The 25,287-nt window shown below is 32.5% G+C and overlaps 4 protein-coding genes across 6 annotated transcripts; 1 reads left to right on the top strand and 3 right to left on the bottom strand.

Moving 5' to 3' along the window:
- Positions 1 to 591: 591 nt before the first annotated feature.
- Positions 592 to 2,186, bottom strand: LOC108478415 (uncharacterized protein At4g22758). The gene is made up of 3 exons (XM_017780870.2): positions 1,600 to 2,186; positions 1,190 to 1,403; positions 592 to 1,097 (listed from the first exon to the last, which is right to left on the bottom strand). The coding sequence occupies exons 1-3, from the start codon at positions 1,927 to 1,929 to the stop codon at positions 874 to 876; spliced, it is 768 nt and encodes a 255-aa protein (XP_017636359.1). The 5' UTR covers positions 1,930 to 2,186; the 3' UTR covers positions 592 to 873.
- A 5,581-nt stretch (positions 2,187 to 7,767) lies between these two features.
- LOC108477344 (UPF0161 protein At3g09310) lies at positions 7,768 to 9,492 on the bottom strand. 3 transcript variants are annotated; one of them, XR_001870248.2, is made up of 6 exons: positions 9,257 to 9,492; positions 9,098 to 9,157; positions 8,875 to 9,015; positions 8,570 to 8,782; positions 8,176 to 8,239; positions 7,768 to 8,055 (listed from the first exon to the last, which is right to left on the bottom strand). XR_001870248.2 is itself a non-coding variant. In XM_017779856.2 (4 exons), the coding sequence occupies exons 1-4, from the start codon at positions 9,441 to 9,443 to the stop codon at positions 8,724 to 8,726; spliced, it is 447 nt and encodes a 148-aa protein (XP_017635345.1). In that variant the 5' UTR covers positions 9,444 to 9,492; the 3' UTR covers positions 7,768 to 8,723. The 3 variants fall into 3 exon arrangements, 1 of the variants encoding a protein (XP_017635345.1); XR_001870249.2 differs by having other exon boundaries at positions 8,599 to 8,782; XM_017779856.2 differs by having other exon boundaries at positions 7,768 to 8,782.
- Positions 9,493 to 11,981: 2,489 nt separating this feature from the next.
- Positions 11,982 to 15,081, top strand: LOC108479411 (methylsterol monooxygenase 1-1-like). Its single transcript, XM_017781987.2, has 5 exons — positions 11,982 to 12,570; positions 12,724 to 13,046; positions 13,934 to 14,081; positions 14,181 to 14,213; positions 14,667 to 15,081. The coding sequence occupies exons 1-5, from the start codon at positions 12,241 to 12,243 to the stop codon at positions 14,745 to 14,747; spliced, it is 915 nt and encodes a 304-aa protein (XP_017637476.1). The 5' UTR covers positions 11,982 to 12,240; the 3' UTR covers positions 14,748 to 15,081.
- A 499-nt stretch (positions 15,082 to 15,580) lies between these two features.
- On the bottom strand, positions 15,581 to 23,826 carry LOC108479410 (SNARE-interacting protein KEULE-like). Its single transcript, XM_017781986.2, has 21 exons — positions 23,543 to 23,826; positions 22,122 to 22,180; positions 21,916 to 21,997; positions 21,692 to 21,770; positions 21,176 to 21,226; positions 20,972 to 21,068; positions 20,791 to 20,823; positions 20,145 to 20,270; positions 19,884 to 20,072; positions 19,710 to 19,793; positions 19,524 to 19,622; positions 19,145 to 19,221; positions 18,641 to 18,737; positions 17,939 to 18,064; positions 17,764 to 17,859; positions 17,185 to 17,304; positions 16,995 to 17,072; positions 16,472 to 16,662; positions 16,227 to 16,317; positions 16,033 to 16,122; positions 15,581 to 15,944 (listed from the first exon to the last, which is right to left on the bottom strand). The coding sequence occupies exons 1-21, from the start codon at positions 23,613 to 23,615 to the stop codon at positions 15,891 to 15,893; spliced, it is 1,992 nt and encodes a 663-aa protein (XP_017637475.1). The 5' UTR covers positions 23,616 to 23,826; the 3' UTR covers positions 15,581 to 15,890.
- Between the last annotated feature and the right edge of the window lie 1,461 nt (positions 23,827 to 25,287).

Here is a 25,287-nt window from a genome sequence, read left to right as displayed (position 1 = left end):
GGAGGATCGTGTTTTGACTAAGCTGATGTCTTTAGGTCCATTTTTGTGTTTTCTTTTTTTTTCTATGTTTTGTTAAAATTTCAGATTTTTCTTTAATTTTTTGTTTCGCTTTGGGTATGGCATTTACTCTGGTGGCTTAATGCATAAGGAAAAGGGTGTTTAGGGGTTGTTTTCTTCGTATGAATCCTCCCGATTTGGGAGTTTAGTAATGAGAAAAATTTTGAGCCGATCATCGAACCTAACCCAACCCGAGCATCAAAACGAAAACCCAACATAACTCTGCAGATCATCGAACCGACCAAAATTTTGAGCTTTTTCCGGCGAATATGACAAAAATGCTTCTTCCTTTTTTATCATCAGCAGAACACGCTTTCTCATACGTGTAACATTTTAATTGAAAAGAAGCAGAGGATATTTCTAGTTTATATCAACCTGCTTTATTTTTGAGCCGTGGTGTATTACTATTCTTCTGTTCCAATGGATTGCGATAAAGCTAATTTCTTTTTTATTTCCAATGGATTGATGATTCAAAGACATGAGCTTTGAGACGTTTCATTGTTTTGAAATGTGAAAACAAAGCAATAGAGGATATTAAACTGTTAAAAGTAGCAACAAATCATGTGCTTCAAGTAAATTGATAACTCAGAATGTAATATACAATTTACAAGATACAAACAATCATACAAAATGAGGGTAAATAATATAAAGCCAATCCCAATTAAAAAGAATGGGAGAAAGCAAAAAAAAAAAAAAAACTATGAGAATAAGCTAGTATATGATTAAGGTTGTTTTTCCGAGCAGCATTATATAATAGGTTGTCTTACTCTAATAATGGTATATATATGATCCAGGAATTCCTGCAGGTTATCTTCATCATTTCAAGCAAACCAAGGCATGCCAGAGCCGACGCGTTCTTCTTACGATTTTGCTGAGCTTTCGAGCAATGAAACCCGTAACCAAAAATGCAGGAGGAGGGTTGGGTCTTCCTGGATCAACAAAAGAAGTAGATGCACCATTGCTACTATGCCCACTGCTATTCTTTCTAAGATAGAAGCTTCTGCTTCCAGCATCCCCAATTAACTGTGATTTATCCAAACCTATTCAACCCAATTAACAGTCATCAGCAATCAAAATGGGCATCAAAATGTTAAAAACAAAAAACAAAAACCCCATGAGGCTGGCTGCTTACTTTGAAGGCTAAAATAAGAATGATGCAATTCCAATCCTGAATTGCAATCAAGTTTAGGGGTTCTCCCTTCTTCAACATACTTGTGTACGACAAGCTTTATGGTGTCTTCGACGCTAGACCCCAATTTGACCATGGTCCGGACTGGTCCTGGACTTCCTTCAACTGATACATTGATTACAACCTTAGCGTCTTTGTTGTAGCCTTGCCTCCCAAACTTAACAAAACAATTCAACACTTCAGTTTCTACACTAGTACTATAATCAACACTTCAGTTACTATTGGATTTCAACCCCCAATTGATTAATCAACTCTGGGTTACTAACATGAATGACTTTATTAAAATATATACTGCGAATTTCAACAAAAGCAGTGTAAAAACAGACGGCAACAAGTTAGACCAGTGAACATACCTCGAAACCTTGCTTTGGAGAAGAAGGAGAGCAAAAACCCAGCAAAGAAGGGGAAGATGCGAAGACGTCAGTACAAGTATGGGGCCTAAAGAAAGGCGCCCTTTCAGCTTCAGATCCCACGAAACTACTCCTACTTGGCTGATCTTCACCGATACTGCTCCAAAGACATGGTTCAGAAGCACATCGCTTGAGAATCCTGTCGTACTTGGACGACCTTCTCAACGATCGGCGATGTGGGGGAGGCGTCCGTAGCCTTGGAGTCGGCGATGGGTGCGGAATTCGTGGTCGTCGGCATCTAGGAAGCCGTCGTCGGAGACTCTTTTCGGACATAAAATGAAGAGGGCCGATCGGGGTTTCTTTGTTTTTTGTGTCTTTTGTTGGTTTTTAAGATTTGTCTATTGAGAAACACAAGGATTTAAGGAAAGAGGGAATGGCAGTTGGAATAGGGTTGTTACTGGCAGTTTGCGTGGGAGTGTGGGGGAGTTAGGGTATTGGATTCTAAGTCTAGTTGGGTTTGGCGTTGGTTTTTTCAGGTTGTTTCCTCTCTTGTCTTGGATCCCGAGTAATTTAGTCTATACTTTTCAATTTGATATTTTTAATTTTTATGTTTTTTTGAATTTTACATTTTAATTTTAAGTTAAAACACTAAAAATTAAATTTATTAACTAAAATGATGTGATCTTATTGTAAAAATAATAAATTAACTTTTATTATACATATAGTAATATGTTAGTTGTATAATATTTTTAAAATAGTAAAATTTAATTAACTGAATCTATCGACTACCACTAAAATTAAGGTTAAATTTCAAAACTTCAAAATTTCGACTAAAAGATTAATAATGAAATTTGACCATAAATATTACATTGCACCTTTTCGCCTTTAGCATTAGCCAATTTGCTGTGAGGTAGGGACCACTTTCAGGTCTAGTCCACCGCCAGCACGTCATCGCCGAAATTATTACTTATTCCATTTTCCTTTTAAATTTAGTAGAAATCCTAACGTTTTCTAAATCGGATCCGTGGTTAAATCGGTTACATTATTGATTTGTCGGTTTGATCAGTTCAATCAGTTAGGTTAAAAATAATTAATTTTTCAATTGAATCTTAATCTAATTTGTTAATCCAATCCGATTTAAATAATATTTCTCTTTTTGTTATAATTTTTAAAATTACTCATAGTTCCTCCACATCCCATAAATAGAAGGATAATAAGTTTCAGTGCACTTAAATCCACGTATTTCTATATTGACAATAATACCTATGCCAATTGAACAAAGACTTAATTGGCGAGTGTCTATAATAAAATTAAAATTTATAAAAAATATTAAAGTAAAACTTTAGTTGAACGGTGAATTAAAAATTTTAATAATGCATTTAATTTGGGTTAATATCTCACTATATGCATATTTTTTATTGGTTATTTGTTAAATAAAAACTGAAATACATTTAAATAATATAGCTTATTTTAATTACGAAAGGCGTATCGTAATTTTTCTAATCAAGTTGGTGATCCGATTGAAAGTGACACCAACTTAGTAAAGAGATTAAATAATAATTATAGAAGATACACAAATGATAGAAGTAATAAAACGTGTATAATAAAATTATAATATATAAAATATAAAAATAAAATTTTAGTGATTGGTAAATTAAAAGTTTTATTAATGCAATTAGTTTGTGTTTAAATTTCACTATACTTATATTTTTATTTATTAAATAAAAAAATAAAAACTCTCAAATAATATATTTTATTTTAATTACGAAATAACATGTTCATAATTCTCCTACCGAGCTTGTGACCCATTTGATGGTGACACCAACTTAAAATCTTAAAATACATACCTATAAATAAATTTGAACCAAACGAACTAATCTTACAATTTCAGTTTTACGTCAATTTTTTATAAATTTTTATATATTTATTTTCATCCTTAGAGTGTGCCATAATTTATGTATTTATTATTATTAATATAATATTGAAAGAGAAATGAAAAATAATAAAATTTAAACTCATGTAATCTAAGTGTCATACAAGAAATTTAAAAATAAATTTATAAAAAATCACAAAAATATCAAATTATAGTTTCCCAAATCTTGTAGTAAATTAAAAAGCTTAGATTCTTGTAGTGATTGACAAATGAGTTTTTGTTGAAAAGGAAATAATTTATTATTGTTGGAAAAAGGATAACTATTCCATAAACCAATGAAATGCCATGGCCATTGACTTCTTGCACTGCCATTTCCACTTGCTTCATTTAATTATATTTATTTCTATTAACTGTATTACATCACTTAATATCTTATTAAATGTCCTGATTAAAATTCTTTCATAACCATTTTCCAAGTCCTACATTCATATATATTTTTTGAAGTGTAAAGATATATAATTTTATTTTATTTTATGTGTAATTTATTAAAAATCAGATGATGATGTAATTATTATTTTTAATAATATTTTTATAACTTTATTTTCAATACGAGATTCTTCACAATCATGACACATGGCATTTACAATCAACACATATTTGTTCACTTTTGATTTCTTCTTTTTTTTAACATTAATCTAATTATAAATTCGTATAATATCTCATTATTTTTATATAATATTTAGAACTATATATAGCTCTTCTTTAACTCTTAAATAAGAGGATAATGTCTTCAATACATTAGAATTCACGTCCTCCTGTATTAACAATAATATTAATATTAATCAAACTAGAATTTAATCGACTTATTTTTTAATCTTTTTAACTTTAATAAATTAAGTTATTGGAAAAGCTAGGAAACGAGGGTAGATCTATAGATGTGGCTGGCCTAAACAAAGAAAGGAATAAAGAGGTTAAAATATTGGGTTTGGGGAATATGTCCAAAGAAGACTTGAAAGCAGAAAACGCAACAATGAAGTCCAAACAAATTTCATTAATTAAATATTTGCTTACCCCGAATGTTTGATTCGTTTCTTAACCCTTAAAACATGGGAATCTTCCATTTTGGCCTCCCAAAACTCATCTTTTATAAGCACTCCATCTTTTTCTTCTTCTTTTTTTAGATTATTTTACTTTTTAAAATTTGACCATTTTTATGTTTGTTTGGTACTGAAAGCATATTTGATTGAGAATTCAAATACTATCTATAACCCATTGGATTTGAAAGCGTTAAAAAAATATAAAAAAGAGAGAGGCTTTTTTGCCTTTTTCTACACAAAATAGCTCCTTATATGTTGTGCTTTTAACTTAGTTGACATTAGTCTTTTTTTTTTTAATCATATTAATAGGGCAAAACCCGAAAAACAAACACAACTAGCGGGACTCAAACCTAGGCCACATCTGGAACGGTGGACACTCTTAACCATTAAGCCAACACATGGAGTTCAAAACATATAAACCTTTTTATTTAATATTTAATAGTTATATATTATTTTATCAAATTTCTTAGTATAAATAAATTAACATATTCTTTAATATTTATATTATAATATAAATATTTATTTTTAATGATATAAATTATATAATATATTATAAAATGAAAATATCTTTTAGATAATTTTAGTGGGATTACCTTCAATATTAAATACTCCATTTTCATTGCTACAATTGTAACAACAAATTCTTCCGAACCATTTTTATCATCACATTTGTCTTGTAAAAAGCATTACTTTTCTTTTTCATATGATACAAATTAATAAAAAGAAAGGCAAAGTTGATATTTGTTATGCGTTACTCATATTACTCTTCGTTGAATCACCTGATGCTTAGACAAGAAAAACTCCATGAAGCCAAGCCTAGTTAAGAAGATGGTCTAAGCATTGCCAAAACACCACATTACTTAATATATACACCATTTTACCCTCTGCACCTATGAAGCAAAGTACTTGATGGCTAAGGCTCTGGTCAAGCCAATCGTTTTCTATAAATACCTCTTCTCAACACCAAAACCAAAAAAAAAAAAAAAAATACATAAGATTAATTTTACAACCTCCACTACTCAAAATCCTTCACAACTCAAAAAATCACCATACTTGGTGGTTCTTTACTCCATTACAATGTGAACCACCATCATTGCCTACCCTAACGCCTTATATAACTTGATTGTTATAAAAATAAGCACGAAATATGTGGGAAGCAAATGAAAAGTTATGTCTCTACCCTCAAAAAGCTATCACCATGGACAAGAAAACAGAGATGCCTCCTATGATCAACACCAGGTTGGATCTAGACATCAAGACCAAAACGATGAGATAGAGGTTTATCATACCTCTTATTCACAATTTCAGTAGTGGAAAAATGGATGTATTCATCCATTTTCTTTCACCCATTTCGCAAATTGTCAATATGAAGAATATTGCTAAGATCTAAGGGCAGAAAAGGATTCTCGACCTACAATTCAATAGTATCAAGAGTTATAAGTCTAGAATGATTTTTTTTAGGCTTAATTTCAAGAATATGCTCAAGAAAGAGTTTGGAGGGATAAAGAGAAACTGAGAAAGGAAGAAGAATAATCTTCTCGAAGCCAAAGACAATCCTCAAGATATTAACATAGTCCAGACTCAAGGGAAAATAGAACTACCATTCTGCACAATGGAGGAAAGATGAAGCTATAGTAGGACACTAGGACATCAGAACTATTGACGCCCGAAGTACTTGAAAGGGGTGTCATCAACATCCTTTCTTCATTGCACTCCTTTGAACGTCTCGCAAAGAAAGATTCCTTACGAGAGTAGAGGAAAACTAAAAAAACCATAGTTAATACAATATTTAAAGTCATAGTAATTAAATTTGAAATCAATAAATTTAAATGGAAAAGAATAAAGTGATTTCCAAATTTTTATGAAAAATTTATTTTAATCTTGAGATCTCTTAAAATATCAATATTACTCCCATCTGGTTTTATATGATTTATATAACATAACCTATCATTTACTGTGAAGCCATGGATAAATTATACATTCCTAATCATGATCCTGGAAAAATCATGTGCTATGCTTTGAGTTCGAGGGTAAAAAATCGTGAGGATTAATAGTATTCATCAATAGTATGTTCGTTTCGCATGCTATTGCTTCTTCATTGGGTTTTTCCCCAATAATATATTTTCTACTTGAACTAAAGACTAATCACGACTCGTGACTCATCATTTATATGCAATTATATAAAACGACAAATGGGAACCCTCCTTTTTCTCATAACAATTTTTTTTTTATTAAAAACAATAATACCTCATTCGGCCGGAAAACGAAAAGGAGTCGAGGCGCATAACCTTAAAAACGGTTCGGAGACAATTAGATAGAGATGATATCGATTCAGTTTGGTTTTTTACTGGATTCGGAATGTTTAATTTAATTTTTATTTTTGAATAAAATCAAACCGATAAACATAAGAAACCAATTATTACTGAATTGTACTAAATCGGTTCAGTTCGATTCGAGTTTTCAAATTATTTTTGAATTTTGAGTTTTAAATTTTATTTAGATAAAATTATTTTTAAATTTAAACTTTTCAACTGTAATTAGATAAAAATTATTTTTATTTTATGTTTCTTAGACACTATTTGATAATTTTAAAAATTTTAATTATATATAAAATCTCAAATAATATATTTATCTAAAAATAATTTGTAAAATCTATAATTATAAATGATTATTAAAAATATAATTAAACCTTGATTTAATCATTTTCACTAAACATAGTCAAATATTAAATTATTTATATTTTATAATTCTTAACGTGTAATGATATAAAAAACACCCAACTTGGAAATGTTAATAATGATAACTAAAAATTAAAAGTTTTAACAACAAAATAATGAAATAATATGGTACATAATAAGTAAAAATATATATATATACACTTGAATTCTTGAAAGTTTTAACAACAATAATAACTGAGCAATAAATTCATGAGAGACTGACACACTAAAATTAGATTTAGGATTTATTTTTATTTAATTATAGAATATATAAAAGCATAATATAAACTATATTTAAAATTTAGAAGCAATGGACTTTATTTTAAGTTTTAAATGAGTTTACATATTGAACTCATATGTTCAAAAATATTGGGCTTTTAAAAAAATAAACCTTTTTTTGGATTTTTCGATGTCCAAAGGAATAAAACAAAACCGAATCGAATTGATGTAATGTGATGCAAATTGAATTGATGGTTGGACTCAATTTCTCAATTTAATCAATTTTTTTTTCTCAACCCTAATAGCATGTATGTCATTTCAGAAGTTACCATGCCAAGCTGACAGAAAATCTAGCCAGGCAGTGAATGATTGTTGACATGCCACAACCTCTAGTGCAATAGCACAGGATGGATGAATGCTCGTTTAAGAGAGCACTAATCATTAGTGTGAACTACGGTCCCCTTGATGCGAAGATTCATCGTAGCTCCTGTATGTAAATTGGGGCCAGCAGTACTCGCAAGAAACCCAAAGAAGGGCACCAAAACAGCTTAATCTACAAAACAAGTACCAAAAGGTGCAATAACAAAATAAATCCCTAAATTCCCCAAAGGGGGAAAAGGGCCAACAAGCAATGGTCAAGAGAGGCCGGAAACGAGATTTGACGAAGACATACCAAAAGACCACACCGAAGAGCTTTCCTCGAGGAGGAAACCAAGCGGGCAACATATCCACCAAACCTAAAATAGAAATTAGTAAAAAGAAATGAAAAGGAAAAAGAAAATATATATACATTCTAGTATCAATGTTAATTTTGTTCATCAATAAATTAATATTTTAATATGCTCAATTATTTCATATATATATATATATATTCAAATATAATATGCTTAATTATATTCGAAATATTATATTCTAAGCTATTTTACGCAATGGATTGGTAGGAAATGAAAGTGTGAAATGTGAAACAATGAAGAATTTGAAAAAGTGAGTGAGTCAAAGTGAAAGAAATAGCGTGAAATGGACTCATGATGAAAAATCAGTAGCAAGCTAGGGTGGCGATTGATTACTGTATTAATATAAACTAGAGCAGGGTGACCTCTCTAAACTAGATTTTGAAAACACAGCTGCACTGCTGCTGTTCTCATTTAAGTTCCAACAAGAATTCAACGATTAAGCATAGATGTTGATGTGGATAACTAGAGAAATACAAAACCAAATCTCTCATTCTTCTGTGGGTTTTTCCTCATCAAACCACCTTGGAGGATCAAATCCTGACCCACCTAAAATCACCACAAATTTTCAATTAGACCCAATTATCAATACTATAAATCTTTCTCTCTGTTCTTTTTTAAAGGAAAAAAAGTTAAATTACCAAGCGGATTGCAACGGCAAAGACGCCAAGCTGTCAAAACTGTGCCCTTTACAACCCCATATTTCTTGTATGCTTCCATTGAGTACTCACTACACGAGGGAACAAACCGGCAACTCTTTGGTATTACAGGCGATATTTCCCCTGTTTCAATTTACTACTCAGTTTAATTCAGCAAGAACAATTCAGTTTTTTTCTTTGTTGAAAGAAAGAAAAATAGACTTACTTTTGTAGAATTTGAGCATGGATAAAGCAGCTTTAACCCCTAAATTATCAACTTCATCATCTGAATTGGATAAAGAAAACCTAATTAGTTAAATAATGAATTGAAACTTTTAATCGACTTGGTATTGGGAGAGAAAGACAGAGAGAGTAAAAAAGGGACCTTCTTCTGGAGTGTTTTGGTGAGAATTTTGGAGCGTGCCATTAACGAGAACGCAGCGACGGCGGGGAAAACAAAACCTGGAAGCTTGATGTGGGTTAAACTTGAGAGAATTGAAATTAGGGTTTTTGGGTTTAGTTAATAAGGGAATGAAGGGGCATTGGTAGTTAAGAGAGTTAAGAACCGCCATGACTGTTTCTGTAACTTCATTTCTTTGTGTGTATTAGTATTGTTAGATAGTTTTCATTTTCCTAATCTAACGGCATCGTTTCACACTAAATAGACTTGTTCCCCATGTTGAACAACAAATACAACCTAGTATTCATCCGAGTGAGGTACAGGAACTTATGAAAAAAAAATTATTGTTAATACAATTTCAAAAAGTAAATACACAAAAATAAGTTATTATAATTTTTATAAATTAAAAACATAATTCCAAGTCCATCATCAGTATCTAATTAGTATAGTGAATCAGTAATCATCGACGAGTAAAAGAATATATTTTTAATCTAAGTCGATTTAATGATTGGTGTCGAAGATTAGAGAAAACATTGTTTGAGTTATGATTTATAGTTTTATGATGTATAAAATTGTTTCATAAAAAAATTAAATTGTAAAAGTAAAGTTGAAAGAGAACTTTTGATTGGTAGAGATAATATGTACATAAAAAGTCATATAACATCAATTTTAATAATTTAGTGATTTAAATAAATTTTTTGAATAATTTAATGACTAAATTATAAATTTTAATTAAATGAATAAAACGAAAAATTATATATAATTTAGTGAATAATGATGATGTAGTTTACCTTGTTTTCTAATTTTTCTCGCCAAAATTTACTCTAAGCCCATAACCCATCAGATATAGCTAAGCCATGTACCACTATCTCTAAACCCCTGCCCGGTGTCGGCATGTAAGATCCTATGGGATCTTTGTTTATATAGGTATAGGTATAGATAGATAGGCTTATGTGATTAAATTATTAAATTTAAAAGTTCCTAAGGGAAAAGAATCACGTGTACCTTGTCCAAGGCAGAGCGCATTAAGGGTCAGTATCCAACTGGCGGGTCACGTGGCCGAACAAGAGGACAAGATTCAGTTCTAACCTAGAACTAGTTGAAAATTGTGGATCATACCCCCATCAATTTCATACATACACATCTAGTTTCTTGAGAAATTCTTGGCCACAAATTTTATTATTATTTTAAATTTCACGAATTATTCTGATGAATATTTTTTTTGAAAAAAAAAATCGCATTCTGTCAACATACAACATACTTTAAATCAATGAAATAAAATTTTAACCAAGCTTAATATTGCGAGTTAAGTGGTATTGATCGATCGAGATGTATTACATGAAGATCAAACTCATATTACAATTAAAAAAATACATTTTACTTTTATTTTTAAAATAACTATCAACTGAAATAAAGGAAAATGAACCACTTATTTTATTTTTATGTCATACTTTTTAACTTTTCTTAATATAACGTATGTTTGCTTTTTATTTTTATTTTTATTTTGTAAAATCTTTAATTGTATTAGATATTTGTTTTAAGTGTTTTACTACATTGATGTTATCAATCAATAATGCATTAATTTTGTTATAAAAATATTAAAATATCTACTTGTATATAAATTAAATTATATATTTATCAGGAATTTTATTTATTTTATAATAAATAAAAATATTTATAATAAAAATTTAATCCAGAACAGCATGGGTGATAAATAATTAATTTTATGATTATAAAAAGTATTAATTAATTTTATGTGAATTTTTAATAAATGTATTTATTAATTAAATTTTTACCCAAATCACGTGTGCGCTATAAGTCTAATTAGTAGAATTTAACCTGCTACACTTAAGTATCTATAATTACTAAAATATTATTATTTCTTTTGTCAAAAGGGCTGAAATATAATAAATATATATGAGTTAATATATGATTCATTGAGAATTTTGTATATTATTAGTGAATTAATATAATTTCACATCATTTAAGATAAAATAAAGTTAATTTAACTAAAAGATATTAATAACATGTTATCTATTAGTTGATTCGCAGTAGATAAAATTATACCATATATGTATATATTAAAGAGTGGAGTATTCAACAAATTAGAAAGTTATATGTATAAATAAGACTAAAAATGTTTTAGAAAATGTAAAAATTTCTGAAACTAAAATTTTTTAAATAATGAAAAAATAAATAAATAAACATATAAAATTTAAAGACAAAAACATGTCCAAATCGACAAACAACAAACGCTATTATCTACCTATTATAACTTGTGAAGACAATAAAGATATCCACAAAATAGACACGTGAAATGAATGAGAATAAAAAAGAAAAAAGGAAAGAAAGAAAGAGTTGATAGGAGGGAGGAAAGGTAAGCAATAACTAACTCAGAGGCTAACATCACCGCCGCTAGGCAAAACAAAAAATAAGCGAAAGACTTGAAGAAAAAAGAATTTTTTAAGGTTTTTCTAATAATATCACCTTTTAAGATATGTTTTATCATTGAAAATTTTGTATATTTAATATTTTAAATATGTTTAATAATTATTTTAATATTTTATTTAATATATAGTTTAAAAATTATTGGAATTTAATTAATATTTACTTTTATCAAACACATCCTAAATTAATTAAAAAGATCATAAATTACTTAAAATAAATTTAACTAATATTAACAAAATTACTGAAGATATAGGCAAAATTCAAGAAAAAAACCATAGCAACTTTAACTAAAAGAAAAAAAAAACTAAAACAGCAGTATATATTTTGGTTCCTTCCTAGTGGAAACAAACGAACGACCAAGAAAATAATAATAATTACCACTTTATTATGAGCCGCAGTTTCATATAATTTACTATTTAAGTCATGCAAGGTACAGTCGATTCCAGCATCTTCTGACTGCAATAAACCCTCCACCACCAGCAGTCGCTGCCGCCACCGCCACCGCCGCTACGCATAAAAAAATGTTGCCGTTTAATACAATCGAGGAGGCTGTTACATTCCTCGGACGCAACCTGACGATGGCAGAGACATTGTGGTTCAATTACTCGGCTAAAAAATCGGATTACTATCTTTACTGCCACAACATTCTGTTTTTGTTTCTGATATTCTCTTTGGTGCCTTTGCCGCTGGTTTTTGTGGAGATGATGAAATCTTTGGGATTCCATAAGTACAAGATTCAGCCCAAAGTTAGCTTGTCGTTCTCTGAGATGTTCAAGTGTTATAAAGATGTAATGCGGATGTTCGTTCTTGTCGTGGGTCCTTTACAGTTAGTGTCTTATCCTTCAGTCAAGGTAAAATGGTCCTCCAATTTTTGGGATTTTCGTTTCAGCTCCAATTTTTGTGAAAGCTGGAGATTTTGGCAATATGATTTGTTAATAGTTGAAAATTTGTTTTTTCTCTTGGGATTTGCATTTTAGTTGAGATTGTATGTGTGTCCTTGGCAGATGATTGGGATTCAAACAGGGTTGCCATTGCCGTCAGTGTGGGAGATTTTGTCACAGTTGACGGTATATTTCATGATAGAAGATTATACCAATTATTGGATTCACAGGTTCCTACATTGTAAATGGGGCTATGAGAACATTCACCGGGTTCACCATGAATACGCTGCTCCAATTGGGTTTGCTGCACCATATGCTCATTGGCTGGAAATTTTGATCCTTGGGATTCCATCTTTTCTTGGGCCTGCAATTGCTCCGGGACATATGATCACATTTTGGCTGTGGATAGCTTTACGGCAAATCGAAGCAATAGAGACACACAGTGGGTATGCTTTCTCCGCTAAACCTCTTTGATTTTACTTTTCCAATTTAGTCATTGCTCTTTTGATTTTACCTTTGCTTGATGCATGCTAGGATCATGTCTTCTCTTGTCAACTTTACTTTTTACCTACAATCTTTTTTGTACATTGAAATAGTTAGCAGGGTTTACTTCTGAACCAGTTAAGATGTGGAATGCAGTTTTAGCTAAAATTATGAAAAAGATGCCATAATGTCCTTATATTTGTTCAAAATGAAAGCTATAATTCAAAATTTATTTCCGGCCACCCCAATGACCGCTCTGTTCTGGTGAAGTGTAGTCATTTTACGCACTTTTTTGAGTTAACTGGGTTGCCAAGATATCCATGGTTACTATTGATATAGTCATATAGCAGCTCTTTTAAGAGTTTCTGCAAGGAAGCTATTTTAGTTAATAACTAAAGCACAAACTACTGGTATTGATATCCTACTATGCTCATATAGTAGAAAATTACTTACATATAACTCTACCATTGATGTCTGAATCTGACTAATTACTAAATCTGATATAAATTGGTTTTGGGTCTATTATGGAGGCAAAATCTGTAGTGAGAGAACTTGCAAATATTTTCCTTTTCATCTTTTCTTGTGTATAAGTTGACTCTTGCTGTCATAAAGGGCAGGTTTTGAAGGAACAACATCTTGAAAAATATGCTACTGTAGTTTTATGTATGCTTTCTTTTCTGGTTAAGGAGTGTACAAAATTGGCCCTTTGTTAATATATTATCTCATAAAGCTTCCTTAAGAATAATTGCTGCAAGTGGTTTTGAGTGATGAAAGAAGCATAGAGATGAAAGAATTAACATATGACTTTCATGCTTGGAAGCCTAGCTTAGTTATAAATTGTGTAATGCAGATATGATTTCCCCTGGGCACCCACAAGGTTTATCCCATTTTATGGTGGTGCTGATTACCATGATTACCATCATTATGTTGGAGAACAAAGCCAGAGCAACTTTGCTTCAGTTTTTACTTATTGTGATTATATCTATGGCACTGACAAGGTAATCAAGCAATGCATGGTTACTTTTTTTTTTCTCTTTGATTTAGTGCTATCAGCTGATAGTTTAATTTGGTAACAAATTTCTTTCTTGTGTGATTAGGGCTATCGATACCATAAGAAGGTCCTAAGGAAGGTAAGTTGCTCACTTCTTTTGTTTGTATCCTTTGCTACTTGCCAAAAGCCATCATTTCAACTTTGGTTTAGCAAATGGGACATCATGATTATCTACAAAATATACTGTAATAGGATGTGAATGGGTTGATTGGTTTAAACCGAGCTATTTCTAACTTGCTTCTAAGGATACTAATATATCATTGGTGGACGATATGGATAAAAGTTAAAAATAGTTTACTCTTAAGCATTTGATGGTTACTCATAGAGCTTGATTGAAAGACAAGCATCATCCAGTTCAATCATCAAAAATTATTTTTCATGCTTACTATATACTTCACCTAGAGTCCATTTTGAACGCATGACCTTGGGTTCTTTTCCTTAGTTATTGTAATGTAATCACACATCATGATTTCCAGAATGAGAGTTTTGTTTCATTTCTTCTTCTAAGTATTTCATTGTTGGCATGATTCAGTTGAAAGAGCAATCTAAAGCTAATGGTGCTCAGAATGGGGCTTCATTCTATGTTCCTACCCAAGATCTTAAATCAGAATAGACGCTCATCAACAGAGCAACTTGCTGGAGCAGCTTCTTCAGCATACCTCTTGCACGTGATGACTCATGGAAATCTGATTTCAACTTGACATCATTGTTAGTGTACATTTCTTAAGTGATTCAGATGAAGAGTAACACAGCCATTTTGAAATGTGATTTCTGGTGTAGCTTGACGAATATATATCAGTTCTCATTGTCTAGGTTTTAAAGTCTGTCCTGTGTTTACAACCTTTTGTCTAAGCTAAGAAACTATAAATCAGAATCATGGTGTGTATTTTGAGTTGTGCCCCAAAATTATTTAAAGGGTTAAGTATAGTACCTCCATTTGTTGATCACTGGTCATCTTCTCGACTTTGCCATATTCTTTATCCATATTTGATGTCAAGTTGAAAAGAAAATTTTTGGTATGCACACCCCACGGGCCTCTTTTTGTATTTGACGGCCAGATGCACCTACAATTTCAATGCATGCAAAACTCATCCGCTGAGCTTTAAATTTCAGCCCCACTAGCTCTTAATTTTGACCCACATTTTCCACAATCTTCATCTCTTCCATTCAGTTTCATCCTTTTAGATCTAATTTTAGTTGCTTCAACCAGAATTGGGTTATCGGCAGATTCTTAAATGATCCATTTGTCCATTTGCCCTTGTCTACATATTCTTAGAGATGAATTTAAATTAGAACTGAAAACCATCTTTAAGAAATGTCTATTGAACTGGAAATGGAAAAAATAGGGTGTAGGAATCCTATTATTCGGAGGGATATACCATCCTGGACGGACTGATAAATCCAGATAATTTGGGCTTTCGGTAAACAAAATGGGTGAGGCTTCAATTATGTTTTTGTGTTTCCAAAATTCAGTAGGGTTATTTCTATCAATTACAACAGTAATATTTATACAGGCGAATTTCTTGGTTACTTCTTACTGTGCATCAATTACAATAGACAACCCAGAATGAAGCTCCGACGCTAATGACAACGAACGCCAGACAGGCAAGTCGCAATGAACAATCAAGAAGGGGCAGGCATTTTTCATTATAGTGTTAAAAAATGGGTAAGAATGAAATGGCATGACACACTCTATGATTACAAATCAAATCAGGATGGAGTAAAGAAGCACATTCCTAGTTTCCTACTCCAGCTTTTATATTTGTAGATCATCCAAAGACAGTTCGTGTGCTGTCAGCAGCTTCATTTTCTGAATATCATGACAAATAAAAAGTTAGTGGGCCAAGAATATCTGCCAAGTAGAAATGAGAATAATTTTGGCGTTCGAAATTCAATACCGTGATAAACTGTGGAGGATCATCAAGACTGGTTGAGCCTAAAATAACTTCCCTATTCAACTTTCCCGTGAGCTTGTGGCAGACTCTTAGCTGTACATGGACATTTAGGAGATAAAATAGTATCAGAAATGCTCAATCATTTTAACAATATAATCACATTGTCTTTGGGAAGGACATCTGAATTTTTTTCATACCTCAGATCTCGTAGCTCCACCAACTATAAACACAAAAATGCGTTTGCCGAACTTCTTGAAATCACTCGATGCATGTCTTAGTACCGAATCACTGAGATAAGGTAGGAAAAAAAACATTAAAATAAAGATCACATAGAAATAGGAAAGCAATAGCATTAAGGAAATGGTTGCCGGTCCTGACTGGCAGATACAGCAGTGGGGAAAAAAGTGATAATGAGTATAAAGGTAATTGACATGGTCAGGACCTCGAATACCCATCATCGGAGCCACGAGGCCGAGCCCATGTTGGTGTCCTCCTTGATCTCATGGAATGAGCAACTGGAGCTTCATGTACAGATGCAGTGTGAGATGTGCCATGGGAAGTTGGACTAGGATCATTCATGCAAGGATAATCATCCTTTGATAGTTCTCCTTTGCCAAGCTTTTCAACAAGCTCCTGAAAAAGGACAAACAAATCCATGTGTTACCGGCTGTTCTGCCATGAACTCCTAAAGTGTCAGATGGAAAATTGCAAGATCATTTTTTTATTTTCTTTTTGGACAAGTTGTTGAAAGATCTAGCCTGTAGGAATCAATTATATAACAAGACAATGCAAAAAATACTCTCGTTGAAAGATTTAGAAACGCATGAAATATAATACACCGCCTTAGACAAATTTATTGGGTTAAGTTGAGAAGCACTCATTAATTAAATAGCATTTTGCAATCTGGACATAGTACAAAACTAAATACATTGGAAAAGCATGCCACAGAAGTGTTTCTGTCTCACCTCTATTATAGGGTAAAAGCGAGATAATTGCCATGTTTCTTGCCCACCACTGCGGTCTTTCCTAGTTGCATGCTTCTTCTGGCAATTCACAAGCAAAGGACCATGAAAGAAGAAAAGAACCCATATTTACAAGTAAATAGCAACACCAAATCGACCACCATAAGCAGAAATTGAACAACCAAAAGTTTACCTTATGCATATCAAATTTCAAAGAGAAAGCACTTCCTGAACTTTTTTTGGCTTCTGATGGAGGTGCAAGCAATGCCATGTTATTCACAGCAGTCATATCCTCAAGTGGTAGTCTTGCTAACTGACAAAAAGTTAAAGCATTTGGTTGATAACTATAATCAGCTATCTGTTAACAATTGACCTCGTCCATACTATGGTAGGAAGGAAAGAATGGAGGGAAGGGGAAAAGGTGAGGAAAGAGAAAAAAAGAGAGGAAGAAACGTTATTTTTCCTTCATTGAGTTTGGTAAGAATAATGGAAAATAGAGGTCCAAATTTGGAAAGAGTATCTTTCACATTTGGAAGGTCTGAAATTACAAGAAAAAGAAAGGGTCTAAATCTACTCATTTACATCCTGTCACCTATTTGACTATTTCCTTCCTAATTTAAAGGAAATGATGGAAATAAAAGAGTAGCTTTCCCTTTCATCCTCCTTTCCTTCTGTCATTCCTACCAAACACTGTATGAAAAGGATATAGGAAAGGACGAGGGAAGGGCAGGGATGAAACAGAAAAAACAAAAATAGTGAAAATAAAAGCAACCTTCATTAAATTAAGACCCTTTTCACCCTCAAACTTCTCAGGGTAAATGGCAGCTAGAATCATCAATAAGCGCAACTTATTTTCGCGAGATGCTACCTGCAAAAAGTGATATTTCTATTTTTTAGTAACATTAACAAAGTAGAATACATCCATTTACACTTTTGAAAGTTCTTACCTCATTAGTAGAGAGAAATTTAATTACATCTTTCATTCCTGCATCACCAAAAGCAAGATCTTGCTCCAGTTGCCCAAGTTCTCGAAGCCCTTGCTCCCTGATGATTCGGTTTATTTTTCCAGCAATCTGCAAATATAAAACCAAACCAGCATGAAACCATGGATCCTACAATATGTCTTTGATAATAAGGTACATTCTCTTTCAGTTATAAGATATCCTGATTCATACATCTGAAATTGGTCAGGCAACAAATGAAGCTTGAAAGCATTAACAATCATCCTTTTTAGGCAAATATTGGTTGTTCTTGACATGAAAAGAAGGTACAACTAATAAGTTAAGTGCGTATTCATTTCCGAAATGAGATGGTATCAATCTGGAAACACATGTCTAAGCAGATAAAAGTGAAGACTCCCATGACTCATCCAAATATGTGAATTATTTGTTTCACATAGAAAGCTTTAATAAAATTTGGATATTGACTAACGAAATATAGGATAAAAGAAAAAAGAGATGCTACAGAGCTAATTACGAATCAAGAAGTAATATCTAGCAATTCAAATGAAAGAGTGACAAAGAATATGTTCAAAGAACTCAAAAAAGGTAGGTAAGAAATGGCTGGTAAGAAAGATAGCTTCTCATTGCTAACCAATTCAGAAATCAGGGGCAAATAGTTCCATGATTTCAAATGGACAAGAAACTAACCTCTACATGAAGGGAGAGCTTGTCAATTTGTTCACTGTATTGGGGCAATGCTTGAACCATTTTCTGTAGTTCCCTTGTTGAAATTTCACCGCCATCTCTATAATATAAATACGTTTGAATTTCAAGGTGAAACAAGAGTCATGTCATAGCTAAAATTTTCAAATAGGATCAGTTAGTAGAAAATGTTATAGCTTCATCAGACACAGAATATTTAACTCAATTTGTCAGAAGTTGCATTTCAGTATTAGAAATTTGTTGTGAAATCTTTGCAAATGACTATGACCAGGTAGACAAATCATTGAGCTGAAAACTATCAAGCTTCAATAATCAAAATATCAAATAACGAATATAGGACCATAAAATAAAGACTCAAAATCAATTGAAAGAATTTTCTATCAAATGGATCACAACATGATGAAACAATCAGAAAGTGCAAGGTGAAACAACATCCCTAGAACTTCATTCTTTAGAATAAAACAAAGTAAAACCAACATTTACACAAACCTTGAACCATGTTGAAGCTGTGCAGCTTTATTCTTTGATATGAAAGTGGTCATCTTCTCATGCAACCTTTCACTAGCCTAACAATAAACCAAGGGTCAATCAGCATTTAACATGAAACGCTATGTCAATCGGACTCAGGGGTTTTGGACAAGGATATGGTCCATACACAGATGCGTTCAGTTTTATTCAAGCTTTTCCTTATAAGTGGGAGGCAAGATCTTATATGCACCTCTAATTTGAGATGTATTTTATTACTTTTTGTTTTTTGTTTTTGAAAAGCCAATTTGATTTCTCTGAAAAATATCCAATATTGGTACTTGAGTGAAATGAAAGGTTAAATGTAGGTCATGTGTAGAAGGTACAGAAGCACCATACATACATCTGCTATATGTGCATGGCGAAGCTCAAGCCATATTGGATCATGCTCCTCCAAAAGAACCTCCTTTTTCTCAGGAGGGCCTCCTATTTTGCTTGGAACCTGAACAGTACACTTGCTTAGTATACAGAAACCAAAAGAAAATTCCCGGTGAATTTAAGAACACACATTGAATCTGATGGAGCATACCTCATGCACATATTTATTCCCCTCCATATTCAATAAATCATGGCACATGGCATCATAAGTCCACTCATGTATGACAGGAGCAATCTAGATATGAAATAAACCATTTGTTATAAGAAAACTGGACAAATATACAATGTAGATGTCATTATTTGCAACCAATATTAATATGAAAACCTGATCTATAGATCTATCAAGGATGAGCAACTCGCATGTTTCTTTCTGAGGGAAGTTAGGAATTGATTTATATTTCACAAGACAATTCCAGATTCCAGCTGCAAGCTTGGTGGGAATTAGATCACGAAAAGTAGTCATGGTCATTGGATCAAGAGACTTGGCAGACCGGTAACGAACAAAAGGAAACTCCTGAAAAATAAACACGTCTCAGAAAATATTCCGTGCATTTGAGAATCAAGATTCAAAAACCGTTGCATATACCCTTAATGAAGCAAAAACTGTAGCAATGCGGGTAGCCATCACATTCAAACATGCATCAACCTTGCGAGTATTTTCCTCATCACCAAAAAGGTCCTCTAGCGCCTTCACATTATCAGTGATGAAACCCTGTAGTGAAGAAAAACAAAGTTAAGTTGATAACAATGTGACAAGCCATTACCAATCTAACATCATTAGGAGAAACAACTAGCTAGACAAAGTTTGATCATATAAGCTTGACTAGAGAGTTATAAATATAGTGTATAAGTTTGCCATGAAAGACATTGCTTAAAAATTGAGGTTGTTTTAGAAAACAATCTCCTTCCCTAAGATATGACATGTCAGCGGTTATATAAAAGCATATAAATATAATACTTATTCCTCAACTGAAGTTTTTCAAGCTTAAACCACAGAGGCTTTTCATATTGTTAATTTTAACCAAAATTTGCATCTCAAAATGTGACCTTGAAATTTTTATGCAAGCTCAAAGCAAACCGAAATTCATTGATTCTCAAAATGATATGAAGACACCACGTAATTCCTCATATAAGCTAAAAAAAATAACACTATTTCAATTGAATTTGTGCAACATTAATTCTGACAACCTGTGTCTGTTGTATGGTATTCAACTTAGAGATCAAAAAAATACCTGGCTATCTATTGCAAAGTACTCCAAGTTCATCTGCATATGCCAGCCAAAAAACAATGAGCACCTACTGACAGCTCAGTAATCAATGGAAGGGGGGCGGGGGTGGGGGGAGACAAAACAATGTGACGAGTTTGCAATCGATGCTTCAAGCAATGGCCAATCTGAAAAACAAAAACCTAACCTCACTCAATGCACCAATGCGAGGCAAGACACTTGAATCCTTCTTGATGTGTGCAACCAATTCTCTTGGAACAGGTGAACTGAAGTAAACAAATGCCCTTTTCCACATGCCAACGTAAAAGTTCATCAGAAACTTAATGTACTCAAAATTCAGGATACATAACCATGAATATAAGGACATTTATTTAGTAAGTCTTGCACATACTTCTTATATAAGGGTGTCCTTCCAGACATGTCTGATAAGAACATAATAACACTGCAAAATTAAACAAGGGCAGAAATAAGGGTGAGAAAACACACATGGATTAAGGAGTAATAGGATTATGTTACACTATGGAATATAAGTCTCGCATAAATGGCTCTCTTAAAACTGATTAACAGAACTTCATCTTGCAAAAGGCATACATCCATGCAAGCATCTTTAAATAGGGGGAGACTTCTAATTAGAAAATATAGCAAGGTTAGCTTCTGATATTGGAAGTTTATTAAGAATTCATCTAAGATATAGGTAGTCAAGACTATGAATGTAGACATAACACAGGAAAGATGCTCAATATGGTTTGCAACTGTTGGAAAATGGACTACTTGTTATGCCCCTGTAAATATAAAATTAAATAAGTGTAGGAAGTAAATGGATTAAAATATGATCTGCACATAAAACCCAGTCCAAAATGGAAAATACACTAGTTAAAGACTTAATAGTAAAAGTAAGATACATTACTTCTCTTTGGTTGGTTGAATGAAGTATATAGCATCCATCGATGGCAATGGCTGCCTACGCCTGTATATGTCTTCTACCACTGCACAACAAGACTAGAATCATTAAAGTAGCTGGAGAAAATGATCCTTCAGGCTTCAAGATTTAAGATTCAGCTCAATTCTACACCCTGAGAGACCAATTGTTATGCAACAGTTACAAAATGATAAAAAAGAAACACGGCTTACGTGAAACTCCTTCTGCTGTGATGTCAGCCATTTTGCAAGAGTAAGACATTATCTTAACCGTAACTTTATCCATGATCAACACCTACTTAGAAGGGATTGAAAAACAAGAGATATAAAAATGGCATTTCTTGCAACTAATAAAACAATAGCAATAAAAAGAGCCAGCCAATAAATGACCAAAAAGAATAACAAGATGATTAGCATACCTTCCAAGTAGATTTTGAATCTTTCACTTTTGCAGAACGAAGCATTTCATGTAATAATCCTTTACATGCATCAATTATGTATAAAACATTAAATCAAGCGCAAAACTAGTCAGGAATAAGATCATGCTTAGAGAATGCATGAAAAGAGCAATAAAAAATAAAACAAAGTCCAAATAATATAATAACCTTGAAAGAAAAGGAACAGTAAACACTAGATGAAGCCCAGGCAGAAAACTTTCGCTAGTCAATAAAAGACTTGCCTAGGGGCAGTGGCATTTCTAACTGTTGGACACCTCACTTTTAGCACACATATGCCTCGACTATACTGGTCAAACATGAATTTGAAAATATGGATTTGCATTTCATTGGCTATATTGAAATGCATACCTTATGAATAAATTAGTTGGATTCCAATCTAATGTATATTTGGAAAGTATAAAAAGCATGAATTTGTCAAATTCAGAAATTACTCAGGGAATTTCAAATTCACTACTAAATAGGCGTACAACAAATCCATAAATTTGAGAAATAATCCTGAATATTACATTTGTATGTGCATTAACCCTCAATTTACAGTACTTTTGAAATTCAAGTTCCCAAAGGCTACCTTTAACTTATTCTTTTCTTCATATTATGCATAATTTTGTAGCAGAAAGTCAGTGGGATACTCCTTATACAGTATAAGCAACCATAGCTCATACAAAAAGTCTCTCTTCTAATCTCCAGAAAGATGATGATTAATGATTAAAATGGTTCTCAGCAACAAAAAATAGGAAAATTGCTGCCGATTAAGTCTTTCGCTCGGTTGGAAATCAGAATCGTTACCACTGCAACAACCAGATCACCGGTTCGAGTGCACTTAAGCACATATTTTCCTATGACAAAAGGGCTGGGGGTATGGTAGAAGCAGGTATTGTATTAAAAAGAAAAAAGGAAAGAAAATGCTAATAGTGCCAGCATGTAGCACAGTTCACGTCGCTAAATTTAGGTTTTAGTTAGCATTGTTCGATGTCCAGGTCATTCGACATTTTTTATCCATGTTTAATACAGAAAATCAAGAAAATTACAGTTACGCATTTTAGTTACGAAAAAAATCACGATATCTTACCCCCCCTTCTTTTTTCCAAATTTTCCTTCTAATTTTCAATTAACTTTTTTTTATGAAAATAAGAGGACTTCCTAAAAAGCTTATTCTCAGTCAAATCTGGAAAACATTAGCTACGGAATTAGTCCTTGGGAATCAACTTAACTGACAAATTAATCCCGAAGAATATGCAGTTGAAATTTTATGACTAAGTCAAACTAGTACGAACAATTGTCAAACGAGATAGATTAAGCAGAACGATTACAGAATATTGATATTAGAACTTTAAATTGGATTGAAAAAGAAACTTTAAGCAAAGAGATGAAGAAAGACTAACTTTCACGGCTGATTTGCCTGAAATTCTTGTAGTCGCCAGAGGCGGAGGAAGAATCAGAATCCGAATACGACATCGTTTCTGAAATCTCCGATGGACCGATCCGTTAAAATGGAGAACCGGGGAGAAGGAGATCGTAGAGTAATCAGAGGAGAAAAGGTGATGGGAACCAAACAAAAGAGGGGAAGGGAATGGAGCTATTTTTCCCTTTTGCCAAATCGAAGTTAATTATGATTATTTTTATTAAACAAGTTAAAAGCGGAAAAAGGCAAGTTGATGTTATGGGATTTTATTTTTCTTTATTTAAAAAACGGCAAAAATATATTTATTTGGCGATCCCGTTTGGGACTAGGAAAGGTAATGGACCGGGGGTCTACGTGGATATGAAATTACTTTTTTGACATCGATCGCTTGTCTTTGTTGACAAAATGACGAGGATCGTAATTGTATTTCCTGTTGGGAAGTTTCCTCGTTTCCTTGAGTTTTACAATATTCTCGGTTTGGGAAAAGGTCCGTTTCGTTTGTCCTTTTTTACACTAACAAAATAATTTGTCAATTATTTTTTAAATGTGTTTAAACTCATACTCTTCAAATTTTAATTTGATTCACATAATTATTATTGTAATATTTAATTAAATAAGAGTAAATATTTTTTAAGTGAAAAGTTCATGATTATAATGATGATATTGTTAGGAGGAGGTTTTGAGCTCAATTATTGTGAATAATCAGTCTAGGGTGACAATGAGAAGGAAGGAAATAGAGGATCTTTAGTTAGTCTATTTATCATCCAATGTAAGTTCTGGAATGTTGAGCGAGTAGATTAAGGGCTGATCTTCAAGATTTGGAAGAGGCAGAGAGAGGCTTTCTATAAGCAAAGAGCTAGTGCTTAATGGTTATGCAAAAGAGATCAAAACACGAAGTTTTTTCACTTTATGGTTGTTGTTAAACAAAAAAAGCAATCAAGTAGAGTTTTGGTGGATGACGATGGCAATCATCTTGAATCTTATGAACAAATTCCAGATGAGATTGTTAAGTTCTATGAAGGGCTTATAGTTGTGGCTGATAACAGTCTTAAAGGGGTTTCAATTCAAATGCTGCAAGAGTTACTTCAGTTTTCTTTTACTGCTGATGCTAAAGAGGATTTGGTGAGAGAGTGGTCACGGCTGATGAAATTAAGGATTCAATGTTTGAACATAGGAATGATAAATTTCCAGGTCCAGATGGGTTTACTTTGCTTTTTCTCAAAGTTGTTTGGAGTGTGGTTGGGGCTGATCTAGTTGATGTTGTTTCGTATTTTTCTTTATAATGTTCGAACTTTTTCCTGCTTTTAACTCGACGACCATTGTCCTTGTTATATGTGGGTTTAATTTCCAAGCCAAAGTCAACAATTATATGCTCCAATTTAGAACACTGAAACCATGTCAGAAGTTCGATCGCATTCACAAGCTTTTAAACCCCAAAAAATCAAGATTTTCATGCACCAAATTGGTGCACGAAAGGCTGCAAAGAAATTTGACGTTCCAATTGTCAAGCCATATTAAATGGCTATTAACTTGAATACCATGCAAATTAGTATAAATTGGCCTTAGTTTTAAGTCATCAGACAAGTCTATTTTGAGAGTGAATTAACTAGTGAGTAGCTAATTTGAGAGCAATTGTATAATAGTTCTGGGGTATTTTTCTAGAGTGTGAGTTGTAAACTTTTAAAATTGTGTTTTGAGTATCAAAACACTTAAAATCTTTATCTT

This window comes from Gossypium arboreum, chromosome 12, assembly GCF_025698485.1.
Source record: "Gossypium arboreum isolate Shixiya-1 chromosome 12, ASM2569848v2, whole genome shotgun sequence".
NCBI classification, from domain to species: domain Eukaryota; kingdom Viridiplantae; phylum Streptophyta; class Magnoliopsida; order Malvales; family Malvaceae; genus Gossypium; species Gossypium arboreum.
The sequence above is the reverse complement of the archived record's forward strand: the minus strand, read 5'-3'. Positions and strand labels throughout refer to the sequence as shown.